Source organism: Salvia splendens, chromosome 17, assembly GCF_004379255.2.
Source record: "Salvia splendens isolate huo1 chromosome 17, SspV2, whole genome shotgun sequence".
In the NCBI taxonomy this organism is placed as follows: domain Eukaryota; kingdom Viridiplantae; phylum Streptophyta; class Magnoliopsida; order Lamiales; family Lamiaceae; genus Salvia; species Salvia splendens.
Window position 1 is genome coordinate 520,174 of NC_056048.1, and position 19,274 is coordinate 539,447.

Genomic DNA, 19,274 nt, shown 5'->3' on the forward strand with positions numbered 1-19,274 from the left:
ACATCCACAATAATAAAAATTCACAAATTCACCAAATTAAACAATTTACGGAATTAAAATTTTGACACGAATACGGAGAAAATGCAACCACTTTGTTTAAAACAAAAAACATACATAATTACTAAAAAAATACATAGTTAAAAAAAACAACCTCAAGCTTCGACAAATGCAGCCCCCGTCTCACTCCTCATCGTCCCCGCCGCCAGTCCCGGTGATACTATCGGGCAGAGGTGCCATCCCCAAATCGCGTCTCATAGTGTCGATGGCATCCTTCAACATGATCTTGTATAAGTGATCAGTCTCTGCATACCACTTGTCCATGGTGTCGATACTCTGCGTTAGCTGCACACGGGCGAGATTGTTGAGCTCGGGAGTGAGCAGGGACGGAGATTCCGATTGGACCTCAGGTGGGACTCGCTGGCGCTTCCCCTAGCCATCCGCATCGCGGTCTTTTGCCCAACTGGGCGAAGGCGGCGGGAAGATGATTGAGGGGTCGTGAACTCTGCCTCGGCGTCAGGGAGTTCGTAGGAACCGGCACTGCTGTTGTGCTCCCCGGAGGTGTTGATCTTCGTCTACTTCGGTCAGCCAGCTTCAACACCCGCACTAAAATTGGCGGAAGTCTGCACCATAAGATAGACCTCCCAATATTTGAACCCCCCGAAACTCAATTCACTGTCGGGGTACTGCTGGTGAGACAGAAGCTTCACATCATCGGCGGACATGCCGCTTGATGTCGTGCGGAGGTTGTTTTGGTAGATGCCGGTAAATCGGCTGAGCTGCCTTCTCAGCCGCTCCCACTGTTTCCGGCATTGCTCTCCATCGTGAGGCTTCCCACCTGGCGGTTTGAATTGGAGGTAGCTTTGGCTAATGCGCCACCACATTCTGTCGATGTGCTGGTTAGCCCCGACGTAGGGATCCTCGACTACATCAACCCTAGCCTTCGCCAGCGCGACGCACTCCCCTATGCTCCAGATGGTTCTCTTTCTCCCGCCGGCTTTCTTCCCCACCCCCTCGGCCCCCGCCCCACCCTCGTTCCCCGCACGCGAGGACGAGGTAGTGCCCTTGCCCTTGCCCTTCCCTCTCCCCTGCTTCTGCGTCCTCCCTGCCGCCGGTTGCATCTCAGTAGGAGACTCCCTGACCGGAGATAGTCCCAACTCCTCAAAAGAGAAAGTTTCGATGCCTGTGAACTGAGTCTCCAGAGGAGTACTCTGTACTCTGGGGGGGAATCACTCGACAATAAATCCATGTAGGGGCGATAGACATTGTCCCCAGGTGATTGGGTGACCCCCTGCCTGCTCCCCCCGCAGCGGCAGGCATGCCCTGCATCATCCCGGGCATTTGCGGCATCATCCCGGGCATTTGGGGCATCATCCCCTTCATCGCGGCACTCACCCCGGGCATTTGGGGCATCATCTCACCCATCCCCGCACACCACGGGGGGTACATATTGTAGTACCCCTGCATCATCCCAGCCATTTGGGGTTGGTGCATCATCGGCGTCATTCCGGGCATCATCCCGAACATCGGTGCACTTCCGCCGGCATTTTTCCCAACTCTAACGGGAAACATCGGTGTTTGTGACTCGCTCGTGACGGGGGAATCACTATCGTAGTGCTCCATTTATCTTTAAAAGAAATGAAAATATAGAGAGAGAAACTCGTTAAAACAAGTGGTGCGAATGAAATGAAGTTCAACGAGCCATATATATAGAGTTTTTTTTTAAATTAAAAATCAGGACGTCTGCCGGGACGTCCCTCGGGAACCCGCAATGGCGGACGTCCCGACGGACGTCGTCGGAAATCGGCGGAACTCCGGTGTCCGCAAGCGCCGCGTTCGCCTCGCGCTCGCCTAATGGCGGACGTCCGGCACGCCGGTCCGACGTCCGCCGCTGCGTATGCTCTTAATAGTAATAGAATATTAATATCATTAAGATATTTTTATTTTGAAATTAAATTAGATGAAACCTTTTGTTTGGTACATCAACTATTCCAAATTACATACTTTAATGAAAATGAAAGGGTAAATAGATTTAATTGCCCTTCATGGCTTTAAGGGTACTTTGATCATAAAAATATTAAAAATAGCTAAAAAGTAGTTGAGTTGATACTATCTTATAGTTGATGGATCTCAAAAGATATTATGAAACGTAAACTACTAAATTTGTTCATTTGGATAATTGACTTAATAAAAAAGACGTTCCCTCCTTATGATAAATAGACAGCTACATAAAAAATTGGAGGTTTGTAGCTATTTTTTATACACAACTATCCTTTCTATGGCATGTCATACAAAGATCATTTCTTAGATAATAACATGGACTTGGCTTAACAAATACTACTCCGTAATATGACTGCCACAATAATTATAAGCCTCATAAGATAAGATTAATTAATAAAATAGCTTAGTAATCTAGAAATAAGACCATGAGCCACGGCTCAGCTCACTCTAGCCGGCTCCGTGTGAAAAGCCAAGAGGCATGGAATCTAGAATCTATGTGGCACTTTGATTGATTTAGATTTGAACGCGGCTCCCACCGTGGCTTCGCATTTCTATTATGTTAATCAATTAGGAAAATAATTATGACATTTAATTTAATTTAATTTTTATTGGCAATGTTTATCCACTCTACTGGAATTAGACAATTAGTGACAGCAATCCCCTGACTGACTCAAATTATTAGAAAACTTCCACGTTGGAAGCTAGTCAAAGGATAAAACGTCTTATATATCGACTTTTTACTATTTAATAGTAAATTGTTTGTCTATCATTTATTTTTTAAGATATTGTGAATGGTTAGAAATTCATGTTGTCACTGTTCTACAATTTACCTGACATCCATATAAAGGAGACCTGAATAAATATATGGATGTGAAAATGAAAAATGGGTTAAGAAAATCATAAAAATGGGCTCTTGATACAATTGTTGTTTAAAAGGTAGAAGTAGATTTTTGCGACTAACTTAAAATAGACATATAATTGTTATTTCATGAGAAAAATGAACTCACATGCGCGCAGACCATGGATCCGACGTAGGGAGCCGGCTTCAGTGCAGAAGGGGAGGAAAAGTTCCAGGGGAAATAGAAGATGTGATATCCACAATATTTGTATATATTATCCTTTATTTTGATATTTAAGATGCTAAAAATTGGAAAATTCTTGATAACGAAGCTCGAGACAATTTCGATTAGAAAAATGAAACTAAGATATCAATGGATTGTGGGTTTTCCTTTGTGTAAATTAAATTTATGGACATCTTTTAATATAGTTCATAATGCTAGAGAACTAAACTACTATGGAATGTAGAGTTATTTATAAGAACGTGAGTTTGTTCTAAAAATACTTAATTCTTTTTATTAGGCCTAGGCCCACAATGAATTATTACTAATACTAATATTTTTGTATTATAATTTCAATATAAAATTAATTAAACACTTGTACAAATTTTCAAAATTAATGGAGGTATAGCTATGCAACTTGCATAATACTACGAGCCAAGAATCCCCTAAATTCCAATCCAGAAAGAGAGAGAGGTAAGCATCATGCCTTTCAGTTCAACCCAGATCTTCACCTTGTCAAATTGTTCGTTTAAACCCCTACATTTTCACTCATTTCCAAGCACCAGCCACCAAATTAGATGTTTTTCCGCCTATCCCAAATTCCATTTCAGCCGCATACGTGATCCCGATGATGCCATTGATCAATTCCGGGATATGTTGAGAATGAATCCGCCCCCTTCTGTTATTGATTTCACCAAGTTATTGACTGCAGTCGTCAAGACGCAGCAATACGCACTTGCCCTTCACCTGGTCGACAAAATGCTTCAAAGGGGTTCTCCCGTAAATCACTTCACCTTGAGTATTGCGATCGACTGCTTCTGTCGACTTAAAAGACCTGATTTTGGGTTTGCTATTTTAGGCAGTTCCTTCAAGCGTGGGTACGAGCCTGATGTGGTCACTTTTAACACTGCCCGCAAAGGGCTTGTATAGGTCGGAAGGATCCCAGAGGCTGCAAAGTTAGTGCTGAAGTTGTCTGCAGAGCAGCTGTGCAATCCCGATGAACGTACGTGTAATACGATGATTAATGGGTTATGCAAAGCCAGAGGTACTCTCAAGGCACTTGAACTGCTTAGTAGAATGGGAAATGGAAGCTGCAAACCGGATGTGTATGCTTACAACATAGTCATTTATGGTCTGTGCAAAGATGGAAAAGTCGACGAGGCTCTCCAACTATTCTCCAACCGGATGTGTATGCTTACAACATAGTCATTTTTTTACCTCTGCTAAAGGGTTAGAGCACGACGTGGTTTCTTATAACACAATGCTTGAGGCCTTATTTCGTGAAGGCCGATGTGAAGATGGCTTTAAGTTATTCAGTGAGATGGAGGCGGAAGCTCTACCTGTGTGTCCTAATAGAGTGACATACAGTGTCTTGCTCCATGGTTTGTGCAATGCTCTTCGTATTGATGAAGCGTTTTCCATGTTGCTTACCATGGAAAACAAAGGCACCATTCCGGATATAGTAACTTACAGTATCCTCATTGAAGGATTGTGCAAAGATGATAAACTCAAACGAGCAAAGGATGTGTTTGACGATCTTCCTTCCAAAAATTTGGAGCCTAACACATACAATTCTTATCCGTGCATTTTGCGAAAAAGGGCAGATAGAAGAAGCTAAGGGTTTGATGACGCAAATGGCGAACAAAGGCTGCTTGCCTAATGTTGTAACATATAATGTCCTTATTGCTGCACTTTGCGAAAAAGGACGGATGGGAGAGGCTAAGGATATGATGACACAAATGGTGAACCAAGGTTGCTTGCCCCATAGTTTGACGTACAATGTTTTTGTTCAAGGCCTTCTCAGACAGAACAAGATGGACGATGTGATTATTGTATTGAAAGAGATGAATGCAAGAGGGGGATGCACACTTAGTTTCACCACTATTTCGGAGTTGAGTGAACCTCTACGAAGGGAAGGTAAAGATAGTGTAATATTTGATATGGTTATAAAACGTTTATCAAAGAAGGTGTAGGCTAATCTGGTTGGATGATTTAAAAGATAGTACTGTGGAGTCTACAAGTTATTATTTGTTTGTTAATCTCCTATGTTTATTTGATATGATTTTAATTGCCTGAATTGTATTTTGATTGTTGGATTGTGGAGATTGATCAAAACTCTACTTTTAGATATTTGAAGAAATACTTACCCTTGACTTCTACTTTTCAGATAAGATATTTGGTTTTCATAGTTATACTATACACCCTGCCACCAGATTATGTTTTCAATTTCCAACTGATTAATGTATTTATTTCATACAAGAGTAGAATTTTGTGCATAGATATATTGTATAATAATGGTGAGATTATCCTTTATCCTGACAAATAGATAAGGTTGATATTGAGATTCTCATGATGCATTTAATCAGTTCAAATATATTTACAACTGACCAATGGAAACATGATCCAGTTTAATGTAGGTATTTAATGTCCAACCAATCATCATAGTTATCTTATGTAGCATTGGATCAACCCATCATTCTAAAAAGCACTAATTTATTCAATCAAGCATTCTGAAATAAGCAAAAGAGGTTGGTGCATATGATTTTTCCTTAACAGAGAACCCATACCTCCACCCACCCATTTATATAATAAGGAATTTTAAAAAATCAATGAAATTAAAAATAAAAATTATAGGAATGAAAAGAAGGAGAATGTGAGTATTTATAGATGAAAATTATAATTGCATAATAAGCAGTCTCTCCGTTCACCATAAGCAAGATGCATTTTTTAAGTACTCAGTGTTGGATCAGAGATGACACATTGCACAAAATGCAGTAAAAAAGAAAAGCTTTTATCGACATAGAGGCGACGCCAATATCATACAGAGATGTCTCCTTTTCTTTATAGACAAACAACGGTTATAACTTCATTTATACTAATCCAGCATCCCAGTTCATGAAACAGACATCCTCGCATCATTTCCACCTCTTTTTCTAGCCCCCTTAACTGTTCCAAGGGCTCCGAGTTTCCTTTTCCAACTCATTTTCGTCTTCTGAGAGTCCTCAAACGTCTTTTCTGCAAACCGGGCAGGTTGCTTGTCGGATGAGCCATTCATCTATACAATGCATGTGGAAGAAATGCCTACAGCTAGGCAGCAACCGAGTAGATTCGCCATCCGTCAAATCCTGGCAAGAAACAGTGTGAGCACTAGTTTTCAAAAAATGCAACTTTTTGTTACAATCATGTTAGAAAATAAACATCAATCACCACATGAGAACACTAGCTTTAATGTCATAGTTCAAGCTTGGGCACTAGCTTTAATGTCATAGTTCGAGCCTAAGTGTGCAAGCTTGGTGTGATGATTTTATCCTCATTGGATTGAATAGGAGGAATAAGAGACGTGGGTTCGAATTTCAAGCCGAATACACTAATTGAATATGAGGAATAAGAGACGTGGGTTCGAATTTCAAGCCGAATAAACTAATTGAATATGAGGAATAAGAGACGTGGGTTCGAATTTCAAGCCGAATAAACTAACCCACCAAATTGGTGGGTCAAATAACCCAGGAAATCTAAGAAAAGAACACGGGTCCTTAAAGGCCAAGGAGAGGGTTATGCAGTTAAATTAATTTGCAAACCAAACAGCAAGTAGAGCCAAGATAATTCCGTGATCCCAGCGAAACATGACTACCAAACAGAGCCCTTATAGAAGATAAGGGGGAAAAAACGAGAAATACAAAGGAAAAGATATTATCCTCGTTTTCTAACCATAAGTTTACAACCAAATGCAACTTTTTGCATTTTTTTTTCAAAATTTAGGGTGTTTCTTCGAATCCCTCCAAATTCCATACCATAAACTACAATTAACCATAGAAATAACACATAAAAAACATATCAGACTAGTTATACTCCAAATTATGCTTTAAATGGACCAAACATTAATGCTAATAAGAGATATATACCAGTAAGCAAATGGCACAATTAGTGTTGGAAGTCTCAGCACTATTAAACTCAAAGCTTGGTAGTCCTTTAATGGCATCCTGAGATAATCCCCTAATGGTATTCACCTCAAAAATGTCTGAAATCTCCATCAAACCTGTCTCCATAGTGCTGATCTGAACATTTTCAAACAAAGTAAGTTCAACTTACCTAACACTTAAAAAAAACAGAAAAATCAGGAATTCCAAATAATAAAGAATCAAGCTTTACCTGCCATTGGTATGCTTTTAAGACTGCAGGGCTTACCCACTCCATAAATATCTTCCCATTCACAAGACTGCATATTAGTGCTGCCTGAAAAAAAAAACATGCCTTCAATTTCTTGTAATCCCCTCTTTCTTCAACAAAGTGACTAATAATCCAATTTATTCACATTCATACACCCCACATCAGCTGTCAAATCGACTCCCTTTCTCAACTCCCTATCGCACGGCCAATTCCTTTATCAGGCCACCACTCCGAATTAGCTCCAAAACATCTCATGTTACAAACCAAACAGAAAGCTCATCCCCAAAAAAACTAATCTCTAGACACAGAGCTCGTTTTATCCATAAACCTCACACCATATCATGTTGGTTACAGCTAATTCCTTTATCAGACCACCACTCCGAGTTAGGAGAGCTCGTCCCAAAAAACTATTCTATCGGGAGACAGCTCGTTTAATCTATAAACCCCACACCAACAGTCTTTAACCAATCGATGTTGGGACACTATACTCGTTAACAACGGAGGCAAAGAATATATCACCTTGGAAAAATGCTCCCCATTCAGTATGAGTTCCATGAGCTGCACGGCGGTGATGGCGCCAGCCACCGCCCCTACACCAACCCCACGCAGCAGACCCGTTTCTGTGGTCTGCCCTTTCAGCGCTCCGCTAATTACCCCTACAATAGCTCCGCCTACACACACAAATTTTCCCCAAATGCTCAAATTAGTTAGCAATAGAAGCACGAAACAAGCAGATACATCGAATTTCTCCTAATTGGAACGAAACTGGTGTGAAATAGAGCCGAATTTTGAAAATCAATCGAAATCGAAGAGGTGAAAAGGGGGCTGGATTGGTTACCGAGAGCGAAGACGCAGGTGAGCAGAGCAACGGCGGATTTCTTGAGCAGCGCGAAGAGGAGCAGAAATTGGGAGCGGCGGAGCTGAGTGTGAATCCGAGAGGCGGCGGCGGAAGCCCACCGTTGGATCAGCTGATAGGAGATCAACATTTAAGTGTTGAGAGAGACTGTTGGCGCTAATTTGGGAGAGGCCCCTTTTTTTCTTTAGGAATAAAACCGGTGAGGGATTGAATTTTATAGGAGCGCATTTATATCTGGTTGGGAGCTCATGAGCTACCACACACGTGTCCAAGGAGTTCGGCCATGATCGGATTTCGTCGTCTTATTTCTTAGGTCCTTATTATTAGGGAGGGGAAAATATATCGAAATACCGCACTGACCGTACCGAAAAAATATAGAAAATACCGAATTTTTGGTATATCATACTTTTTGGTACGGTATCATACCGTACCGATAGTTTTAGGTACGGTAAAGGTATGCATTTTGTATATATCGCGGTATATCGCGTTATACCACATCATACCGCAATTGCGGTATATACCGCAAATTTACAGTATATACCGCATATTTTCGGTATTTACGGTATATACTGGCATACCGCAAATACGGTATATACCGTAATTGGCGGTATATACCACAGATATACCATATTTAACATATTTATTATTTATAAAATATATTATTATATAATTTTATTAAACATAATTGCGGTATACCGCGGTATTCGGTATACCGTACCGTGATTTCGGTATACCGCAATATACGGTATGCCGAAATCACAGTACGATATACCGAAATGTCGGTAAGGTAACGATATCTAAATTTTGGTATACCGACTTTTTGATATACCGGTATGCGGTATACCGAAAAAAGCAGTACGGTAAAGGTAAAGTTTTTGGTCATACCGCATTTTTCGGTACAATATACGGTATGGCAATTTCGGCACGGTATACCGTACCGTTCCAACCCTACTTATTACAAGTAAAAGGGAAATAAATTTATTTCCCTTTTCTTTCCTCTAATAATATGAACTTTTATTTTTATATTTCCATTTGACAAATTGATAAGTACTACTCCCTCCGTTCCATAGTAGTGGAGTCATTTTGTCATTTTGGTACGTTCCATAGTAGTGGAGTCATTTCCCTTTTTAGTAAAAGTTAACACATTTCTTCTCACTTACTTTACTCTCTCTTACTTTATTCTCTCTTCATCTCTCTACTTTCTTAATCTCCGTGCCGAAAAGAAATGCCCCCACTACAATGGAACGGAGGGAGTACTATACAATAATTACCATCACAATTTATTCAAAATCATTCACAAATATAATAATACTCTAAAACCTAAAATGATATAGATAATTAGCTTCAATAGTACTCCAAAACCAATTTCATTTTTTTTTTTTGAGTAAAGAATACTTATCTTTAGGTTTACATGACAAAAACCAAAAAAAAATCAATTTTGTAAGCAATAAAGATACTAATATAGAGAATATTCTTTTAAGTTTGAGTTTGAGGTAAAATCATATTTGAGATTATATTTACAATAAAATAGGTTTAACTTTTATGTAAAGATACTCTAAATAAAACAGTTTTATCATCTCAGCACTAAAAAATAATAATTTTCTTAAAACTTGTGCCTGTTTAACTGGACACCAAGATAGAAAATGGATGAAAACAGAAATGTCATCGTCCCTTTAAAAGGATAAACAAGCTACATATCTCCAATTTTAATTGTTCACACGTTGAAAATACCCATCACACCAAAACCAATTATCTCCCCTAACTTAGAGCATCCGCAATGGCGGCGAGCCCACCGGCTACCCGATCCCTGGTACTCGCCGGTCCGCTCGCCGAATCATTGCAGCCGGCGAGCGCCAAATCGGCGAGAAAAACGGCGAGCGCACGCCGATTCCCTCGCGCTGGCCGAAGCGCTCGTCGATCGGCTGGCCGCCATTACAGGCTCCCGATCGGCGAGCGATCGACAAGCGAAATTTTATTTATTTATTTATTTTTCGAAACACTATATATACGCGACTTGCACGTCATTTTCATTTGCACCACTTGTTATAACGAGTACTCTCTCTATCTTAATTTCTGTACAAGAGCAACAACGCGAAATGGAACACAACAACAAGCCAACTCCAGGGACGAGCGGGTCTCAAACCCCCATGGTACCCGTGGGAGGTGGATGGGGTCCGATGGGCGGGTACTACAACATGTACCCTTGGCAGCAGATGATGCCCGGGGGTGGTGTGCAGGGATGGCAGGGGATGCCAGAGGGGCCGGCGATGCAGGGCGGGCAGGGGGTACCGGGGATGCAGATGATGACGGGGTGGGCACCCGGGATGCAGATGATGCCGGGGTACCCGGGGATGCAGGGGACGCCGACGCCGGGGGGGGGGCAACGTCTATCGCCCCAGTTTTGATTTTGTTACTACTTCTTCGCACACATCGACCCCAGCGGAGACGCAGTTCACTGGGATTGAGATTTTCTCCCTAGAGGAGTTGGGGATAAATCTCAGGGATGCGGACACTCCCGTTCAAACGGGGGGAGTAGGGCGGGGTCGGGGCGCGCCAAAGAAGAAGAAGGTGAAGAGGGTGGTCGGCGAGTCGTCGCAGCCGGCTGGTGACGACAGCCCGGCACGGAGGAAATGGACGGACTCGGAGAACGTCGCGCTGTCCAAGGCGTGGGTGAGTGTTTGCGATGATCCCCTCGCCTCGAACAACCAGAGGATCGTCAAATTGTGGGCTAAAATAGCAGCAGCCTACAAGGCATTTTGCACAGAGGGGCGGCCACGCAGCGGGGAGGAGAGCCGGAAGGCGTGGGACCGAATCAGGGTTGGGGTCTCCCGATTTTCGGGCTTGTACACCAACGCCCTCCGCATGCAGTCCAGTGGCCAAACTGACGAGGACTGCAGGAGGATGGCGGAGAAAGAGTTCCCCGTGCCCGGGCTTTACAAGGAGTTCACCTACTGAAACTGCTACGAGGTGTTGATGGACTACGAGCAGTTTCGGGCAGGTGTCGACGCTGGCTGGCCGAAGAAGCACCGCCTGAACTATACCGGTGATTACAGCGGCGATAGCAGTGACGGTTCCCACGACCTCCCCGAGGATGCACAGGATTTCTCGTCCCCTCCCGCGTTTGCTCGACGCACTCGCCCGATTGGTCAAAGACGGGCGTAACGGGCTCGCCAGGCCTCCCAGGAGGTCCAGTCGGCATCCCCCCTGTTGGCCAGTCGACAGCCGACCTCGCCTTCTTCGCGCGTCAACAAACGTGCTCTCAGATGTGGAAGGTCTTAGCTGAATGGAGGGCGGCAACCGACCCCGAGGAGAAGAGTTTTCTCCACGCGATGCTCGTGAGTATGCAGGCCGATTTAACCTCCGCCGCGGCACAGGTGAGGGCCTCAGACGCGGGCTCAGATGCCGCAGATTTGGGGGTCCCGGATAGCGGCGACAACGGCGGCAACGACGGCGAGGAGTAAGGCGGAGGCGGGGGGTTCGTGTACGGAGGAGGATTTTTTTTATTTATGTAATTTTTTTTAAATTAATGTACTTTTTTTTAATTAATGTACTTTTTAAAATTTTAATATTATTATTGAGTATTCTCGTATCTGTGTCAAAAATTTAATTCCGTATTTTGTGTGATTGTTAATTATTTTTTTTTATAATTTTGTTTATTGTGGCTAGGCTATGGCTGGACTATTGATGGTCCTGATGATGTGACAGGAGGAGTTTTTAGGGCTGCTAATGTGGCATGAGGAGTTTGTGATTAGGCTATTGATTGTCCAAAACCATTGTGGATGCTCTTAATTCATTATACTATACTTTGTTTAGTATTATTATAATATTATTTTTACAAATGGTCCAAGTAACATCCCATAGGCCAATGTTTATATAAAAAAAAATAAAAATGGTATCATGAGAGTAAATGCATGAGATCTACAAAACCAGGCGCCGTTACCTGAAATTTCACCTTATCTGTGTGCTCAAGCCTCAAGCTGACTATGATTCATTATTTATTGGTCTCCATCATTCACTCTGCATTTATTGTTGCTTGAGATATTTTCTATCCTCCTATTCTTAATATATAAATAGCAACGGATTCGAATTCAGGACCTTTGGCTTTCGAGATTGAAGAAGGTTGTTGTTGGCATCGGAAGATAAAGGCAATGAAGCGACTGTTGCTCACAATATACAATGGATGAAGACGCAAGTGAACCCTAATGTGAGATTGTATATAGCAACGCTGAATGTCAAATTTAATAGAATTTTTTGACCCTCGTGGGCTAGTAGAGGGATCAGTCGGCCCCGCTGGATTCGCCATTAATATGAGATATGGGTACGATATGGACATTTGCTTAAAAATTAAATGTGGTATGGTGAGAAGTAGATTTGTTTTAATTGGGGAAACTAGAAAAGGATTGAAAGTCCTCATTTATGAAATTGTTCTTGCCTAGGGGTGTTGTACCATGTATTTATTTGATCCATTGGATTGGTATTTAACTTTGACGGTTTTGTATGAAGTTTCAATTAATAAGAATAGTGGTTGTAGGAGATTGTATTGTTTATTATGTTGGCGTTGTTTGATTAGGTCAAGGTTTTATTCGCTCATATGTATTGTAAGTGTGTATGAGTCGTAATTAAAAGAAATTTTAAAAAAACCTTGGTAAAGTGTTATATTATTAAAGGACATTTAATCATAAATATTAAATGTGGCTGTATAGGCATGTAAGAAAAAAAAATATTTATAGCAGGATTATATGATAAAAAAATACTAAGATAATTTCTTGAATGAATGGGCCTAGAGAGAGTGATCGGTTTAAATATGTTGAATTATCAGTGGGCCTTTTTATTTTAAAAAGTCATTGTATACTCTTGGGCTTGTGGTTTGGAATTAATCCAAGTTCTTCAGCTAGGTCACATTTTGGGCCTCTAACCCTGGTAAAAAAATATTTTATGGCTCAAATTGTTTTAATTAATGAGTTTTTAACTAAATTTATTGTATAAATAAATACTTCAATTCCAAACTCATAGATCCTCAATAAAATAAAAATAAATTGTTTTCAAATCGAATAATGGGTTGAGTTCGGACATTAATCAAAACTATAGTATTAGACATATTATATTACTCCTAGCTAGTTAGAATTTTTTTTAAATAAATTCGACCAATAATTGAGGTTTAATTGAAAATAAGTTGATATTTTATAAAATATTATGACCAAAATATGATAATCATTTTCACATAATGCTCGTGAAACAAAAGACGTGTAATTCACTACTCAAAGACCACTTCCGCGTGACATATTTAATTGATCTATTCTTGGTCAATAAATAGCACTCGGGCGATGAATGATTAATAAAATAATTATAATGTTTTATACTTCTAGTATATAAATATATTCAATAGACAATAGAAGTATATATTTTGTAATCTAATCAACGTTTGATTGCTTCCCATTTCTTGGAATTCCATGTTGCATCACCATCATATATTCATATAAACAATCAAAAAATTTAGATCGTAGCCATGTGACTTGCATAATACTAGTATTCCATAAGAATTAGTAGTACTCCATTATTTAACTCCAACAAAAAATAATGAATATTATCCAAAAATACAACTAAGAAAGAAAATCATAACTAAGTATCCACGAATGTTTTGCAATGTGTGTCAAGGTGTCAAAGCAACATAAATTTGATTTCTTTATGAGGTACCTCACGTAGAAATGTCCTACGCGTTGAGACCAACTATAAAGCATAAGTTTAATTGATAAGAATATTTTTTAATTAATTAAAAATAAAGTTCAAATCGAATAATTAATTACGTGATGAATGGAGAATAACCAGTGATAGTTTTTATAAATAAAAGACGCAATGAGACCATGTTTCATTAAATTTAACAAATTATAATTGAAATAATAATAATAATAATAATAAATAAAATAAAATTAATGGAATCTTTTTCTCTACATCAAAAGATAAAAAGCTTTGAGAGAATAAAAGGTGTGCGAATCACTATTTTGGAGTTTCTCTCTTTCATATATATTCTAAATTCATGTTGGAAAAGTGGAAATTCCCTTTATAGGTGGCACATATCTAATCTGCTGTTTCATGTTTTTATTGTATACCCTGTTTTAATATTAAAATTATACTATAATTGTAATAATGACTTATTTAATTATATTTTAGTAATAGTATTCCAATTATTCACTTTGAGTGAATCATATTGTGTAATAAATTGAAATGTAACAAATTCGAATAATATTAGAATGGTTCATTTACATACAAGTTAATATTTTATATATGTAATTAATTTATATGTATGTTTAGATATATTTAATACTATTAACTATAAATATATATATTTTTTCCTGATTTTTCCTTCACTTTTTCATAGTATTTTTTTAAAACTTGGATCCATTTAAAATAATACTCCAACGCATCTCATTCTCTTTCTCGAAACCCAAAAAGAAGAAACAAAAAGAAAAACAAGTACAGTTATGAAAAGTTGGCCGGCAATAAAGTATAGTTATTTTATCACACTATACAATATAAATGCGTGATTAACTGATGACAAGAATCATAATATTTGATTATATCAATGAAAGTGAAGAATGAGTATCAAATTAAATAAATCTCTTAGGCCTTTGCGTTGTAATTACATCGTAGATGCCAACAATTCAATTAATTAATAAATCAAATAACAGCCTTCGTTCCTCTTTCCGATCTCCCACTGTTGATTCATTATTTCTCATATATAATACTTCCTCGTTGGTTGGCAATCTAGATTAATTCAATTCAACGTGTATGTGAACTTTTCCATCCATATTTAATCGTGGAAAGTCAATATAAAACCAATAATAATATTTCACTTTAAATCATAGTCCAAATATGCTTTCACCATAATATTTTGAGATATTAGGGACTAACTAAATCTACTATTTAAATATTTGCTACACATAATTAATGAATAAATATGAGCACTTAGATCTGAAATTTTATGTAAAACACATAAAATATTTGACCACACACATTGTAAGTTGTAACAAATAAATTAAATAAGCATGACATGAATATCGTTTTAAAAAAAATTCGTGGAAGATATAATACAGAATAAATTGAAAATAAGACTATTAATCACTAAAATTATAAACTTTGGCCTAGTTTGATACTAGTATTTCTCATAAATGCGACAGTTAAATTTCCATTCATTAAAATTAAATAAATTAGTAAAATCTCTCGAAAGATTCAGTCTTTATTAGGTAAATAACAGAATACATAAATACTAGCTATAATTACAATATTATTTTCCGCATGCTATTACAAAACTAATAGTACATTTAATTCACATTTGGAAGGTGATACAGAATTTTAGAAATTGTTATTTAGTGTTAAATACATAGTTAATACATAGAGAGAAAAATAAGTAAAATAACAATGAAGAGAAAGAAAATATGGCTGAATGCATTAATAACCGTTTACTTTAAAAAAAATGAAATTCTAACACTTTCCTTTACACAAACAAAAAAGAAGCTAGAGTAAGACAAACTAACATTCCAATATCTTTTAAAAAGTAAGTAAAAATCAGTAGAATAACCAACCCTATAAACTAATCTCTTACGGTGGTGGTGTTCGGTTTCCTAGATAAAATAATACCAAGATATAATCTATGATTGAGTTGTGAGATTATTTTAGTCATATGAGGGTTAACTATGACTAATTATCTCATGATTATCCATCTATGATTTAGTTATCTCATGAACCAAACACTTTACATATTTAATCCGAGATACAATCATGCAAACCGAACACCCACTACATCTTTTCCTCCATACCCCCTCACGTTGACAAATTCCCTCTCCATGATCAAACAATCTCCAAACAAACAAATACAAAAACACAACACATCCAATCCATTTTACTAACAATCCTTTCATTCTCTCTCCCAAAACAAAAAAAATGGGGCTTTGCATAAGCAAGCAAAACCCCAAACCCTCCACCACCGGCAACCACCACCACCAAACCCCCATCCAATTCTCCATCTCCCCCGGCTACGCCGCCGCGGCCCACCTCCCCTCCCCTCCCCCCACAAAAACACCCAACACCATCCTCGGTAAGCCCCTCTCCGACGTGAAATCCCACTACACCCTCGGCAAGGAGCTCGGGCGCGGCCAGTTCGGCGTCACCCACCTCTGCACCTCCTCCGCCACCGGCCGCCACTTCGCCTGCAAATCCATCTCCAAGAAAAAGCTCGTCACCCGCAGCGACAAGGACGACATGAGGCGCGAGATTCAGATCATGCAGCATCTCAGCGGCCAGCCCAACATCGTCGAGTTTAAAGGGGCCTACGAGGACAAGCACTCCGTGCATCTCGTGATGGAGCTCTGCGAGGGCGGGGAGCTCTTCGACCGGATCATTGCAAAGGGGCACTACAGCGAGAGGAAGGCGGCTGGGATTTGCAGGAGCATTGTTGGGGTCGTGCAGATTTGCCATTTCATGGGGGTCATGCATCGCGATCTCAAGCCCGAGAATTTCCTGCTCTCCGATAAGACGGAGGAGGCGCTGCTCAAGGCCACCGATTTCGGCCTCTCCGTGTTTATTGAGGAAGGTAATGTGGTTGGTTTTACTCTTTAAACGCTGCGTTTTGTGTCAATTTGTAGTATATACGAGTAGGGGCGAACACAGGAAAATAGTTCCAGGGAGTTAAAATTGGAATTTCTTACTAATTTCTACGATCCTCATCGACTTGGTAATGATCTGATGTCATATTAAAATTAGGTACTTTTCGGGATGAAGCAATAGTTGACTAAAGTCATTAAATTTAATATTGCAATTTTAATTTTTAAATTTTTTAATTTTTTGATTTTGATCAAAACGTTATAGTATGTTGACATCATAAGTTTTACCAAATTTATGTGAAATAGAAACGAATAGAATGGTAAAGGGGCTTAAGCTCCTATCAAACTTGTAAGTTTACTTTTTCTTTTCTTTTTTTTCCTTTATAGTGTCTTTATCAAAATTATATTAATATCTAAAATTTTAAAAAGCATAAGCTCTCTATATCATATTTTTTGTGAACAGGTTGAAAATTGATAATGTATGTGTTTTGGTGTTGGTGTTGTGCGGATGCAGGCAAGACATACAAGGATGTAGTGGGGAGCGCTTATTACGTGGCTCCGGAGGTGCTCCGTCGTAAATACGGGAAGGAAGCCGATGTGTGGAGTGCCGGAGTCATGCTTTACATATTACTCAGCGGCGTACCTCCCTTTTGGGGCGGTAAACTACCTCCTCCTCATCGTCTTTACTTATCATAATTGCTGGAATTCCTCCACATTAATTTTATATATTTAGGATAACCCCCCCCCCCTAAAAAATAAACGCTCCTAACAGCTTCATCGCTACGTGTAGATAATGAGCGTGCCATATTCGACTCCGTGTTGAGGGGCACCGTGGATTTCGAGACGAAACCTTGGCCATCTATATCGGAGAGTGCAAAGGACCTTGTGCGTAAAATGCTTACTATGGACCCAAACAAGAGAATTACCGCTGCACAAGTTCTTGGTATGTAACTATACATACACATTATCTTCTAATTTTGTTACCTTATCCATTTGTTTCTTAATTACACTAATATTCACTCTTGTTTTGGACTTATTAGAGCATCCTTGGCTTAAAGAAGGAGGGGAAGCGTCTGACAAACCTATAGATAGCGCGGTTCTCACTAGGATGAAGCAATTCCGAGCAATGAACAAACTTAAGAAGCTTGCACTTAAGGTATGAATTACAACTCACATACACTTGATACCTTCACAAATACGCGCAATTCAAGTGACTGAACCCGTGATAGATCTATTGATTAGAAGGGAAACATCTTACCGATTAAGTTGTTTTATCGCCATCTAATGTGGCTACCTTTTATCTATGTTCCACTTGTCGTTTTTTTGAATTACAACTCACACATACATGGATGTCTTGAATCTCTGACCTATTGAAGAAATATTCTCTTTTTTATCTTGTAATTAGTTGAACACACCCCGTGACAATATGTCTGGACCACTATGCAGGTGATAGCAGAAAATCTGTCTACAGAGGAAATACATGGTCTGAAAGCAATGTTCACAAATATGGACACTGACAAAAGTGGCACCATCACTTATGAAGAACTCAAAGCCGGCTTAGCCCGGCTCGGATCCAAACTAACCGAGACTGAAGTTCGACAGTTAATGGACGCGGTAATTAATAAAAAAAACCCTTAGTTTCCCATTAAGTTGTCTTCAACTACTGTGCTAGTGAATTTTGAATTATGGAAAAACTTATGTTTAATTTGTGACAACATTTGTGTAGGCTGATGTGGATGGAAATGGGACAATAGATTATATTGAGTTCATAACAGCCACAATGCACAGACACAGATTAGAAAGGGAGGAAAATCTTTATAAAGCATTCCAATACTTTGACAAAGATAATAGTGGGTAAGCATCTCTTTTTTACTTATTTATTAATATATTTGAGAATCATATATTATTGAAGGATAACTAATGGTTGTGTTTTTGTGTTGATAGGTTCATTACAAGAGATGAACTGGAAACAGGTATGCAAGAACATGGGATGGGAGATCCAGCAACCATAAAGGAGATCATTGCTGAAGTAGACTCAGACAATGTAAGCTTAATTAACTTCCTCATATTTTAATTAATGGTGCTTTTTAATATAATTATCATCTAATATTAAATTAAGGGGTTATTTTAAATTATAATCCAATATTAAAAACGTTATTGTTCACGTCAAATTTTCAAGGATCGAAAAAGGACACAGACATCGTTTACAATCCAATTTGGCTTTTTTAAATGACATAGCACAAAACGATGTCGTTATGAGGACACGATCGAACTACATCGTTTCAATCGCCTTCTTCTCCTTGCAGGATGGAAGAATTAATTATGAAGAGTTTTGTACTATGATGAGAACTGGAAACCAGAATCAAGCCAATCTCTTCTAGTTGGTGAATTTTATCTGCTGCAAATGGCAATTGTATCATATATAGATTATACAAATCCCACTTATTCTCTTTCCCATGTTTCTACTCTTTTCTTCTTTTTTGTCTTCCTTTATACTAACATGGAAGATTACACATTCTTTTTATTACACATTCCTTTTCTTACAACATTAGTCTCCTGATGTATTCCAAATGCAGCTTTGGGCAGTTATTGGTTAGC

The 19,274-nt window shown here is 39.1% G+C and overlaps 2 protein-coding genes and 1 pseudogene across 2 annotated transcripts; 2 read left to right on the forward strand and 1 right to left on the reverse strand.

Moving 5' to 3' along the window:
- Positions 1-3,418: 3,418 nt before the first annotated feature.
- On the forward strand, positions 3,419-5,227 carry LOC121773420 (annotated as a pseudogene).
- Positions 5,228-5,826: 599 nt separating this feature from the next.
- On the reverse strand, positions 5,827-8,284 carry LOC121775385 (NEP1-interacting protein-like 1). The gene is made up of 5 exons (XM_042172465.1): positions 8,062-8,284; positions 7,743-7,894; positions 7,206-7,289; positions 6,959-7,111; positions 5,827-6,181 (listed from the first exon to the last, which is right to left on the reverse strand). Exons 1-5 carry the CDS (start codon positions 8,207-8,209, stop codon positions 6,059-6,061), a joined length of 660 nt encoding a protein of 219 aa, XP_042028399.1. The 5' UTR covers positions 8,210-8,284; the 3' UTR covers positions 5,827-6,058.
- A 7,683-nt stretch (positions 8,285-15,967) lies between these two features.
- LOC121775117 (calcium-dependent protein kinase 9-like) lies at positions 15,968-19,268 on the forward strand. The gene is made up of 8 exons (XM_042172097.1): positions 15,968-16,666; positions 17,191-17,334; positions 17,467-17,619; positions 17,717-17,832; positions 18,123-18,290; positions 18,403-18,530; positions 18,621-18,720; positions 18,983-19,268. The coding sequence occupies exons 1-8, from the start codon at positions 16,018-16,020 to the stop codon at positions 19,055-19,057; spliced, it is 1,533 nt and encodes a 510-aa protein (XP_042028031.1). The 5' UTR covers positions 15,968-16,017; the 3' UTR covers positions 19,058-19,268.
- The last annotated feature ends 6 nt before the right edge of the window (positions 19,269-19,274 follow it).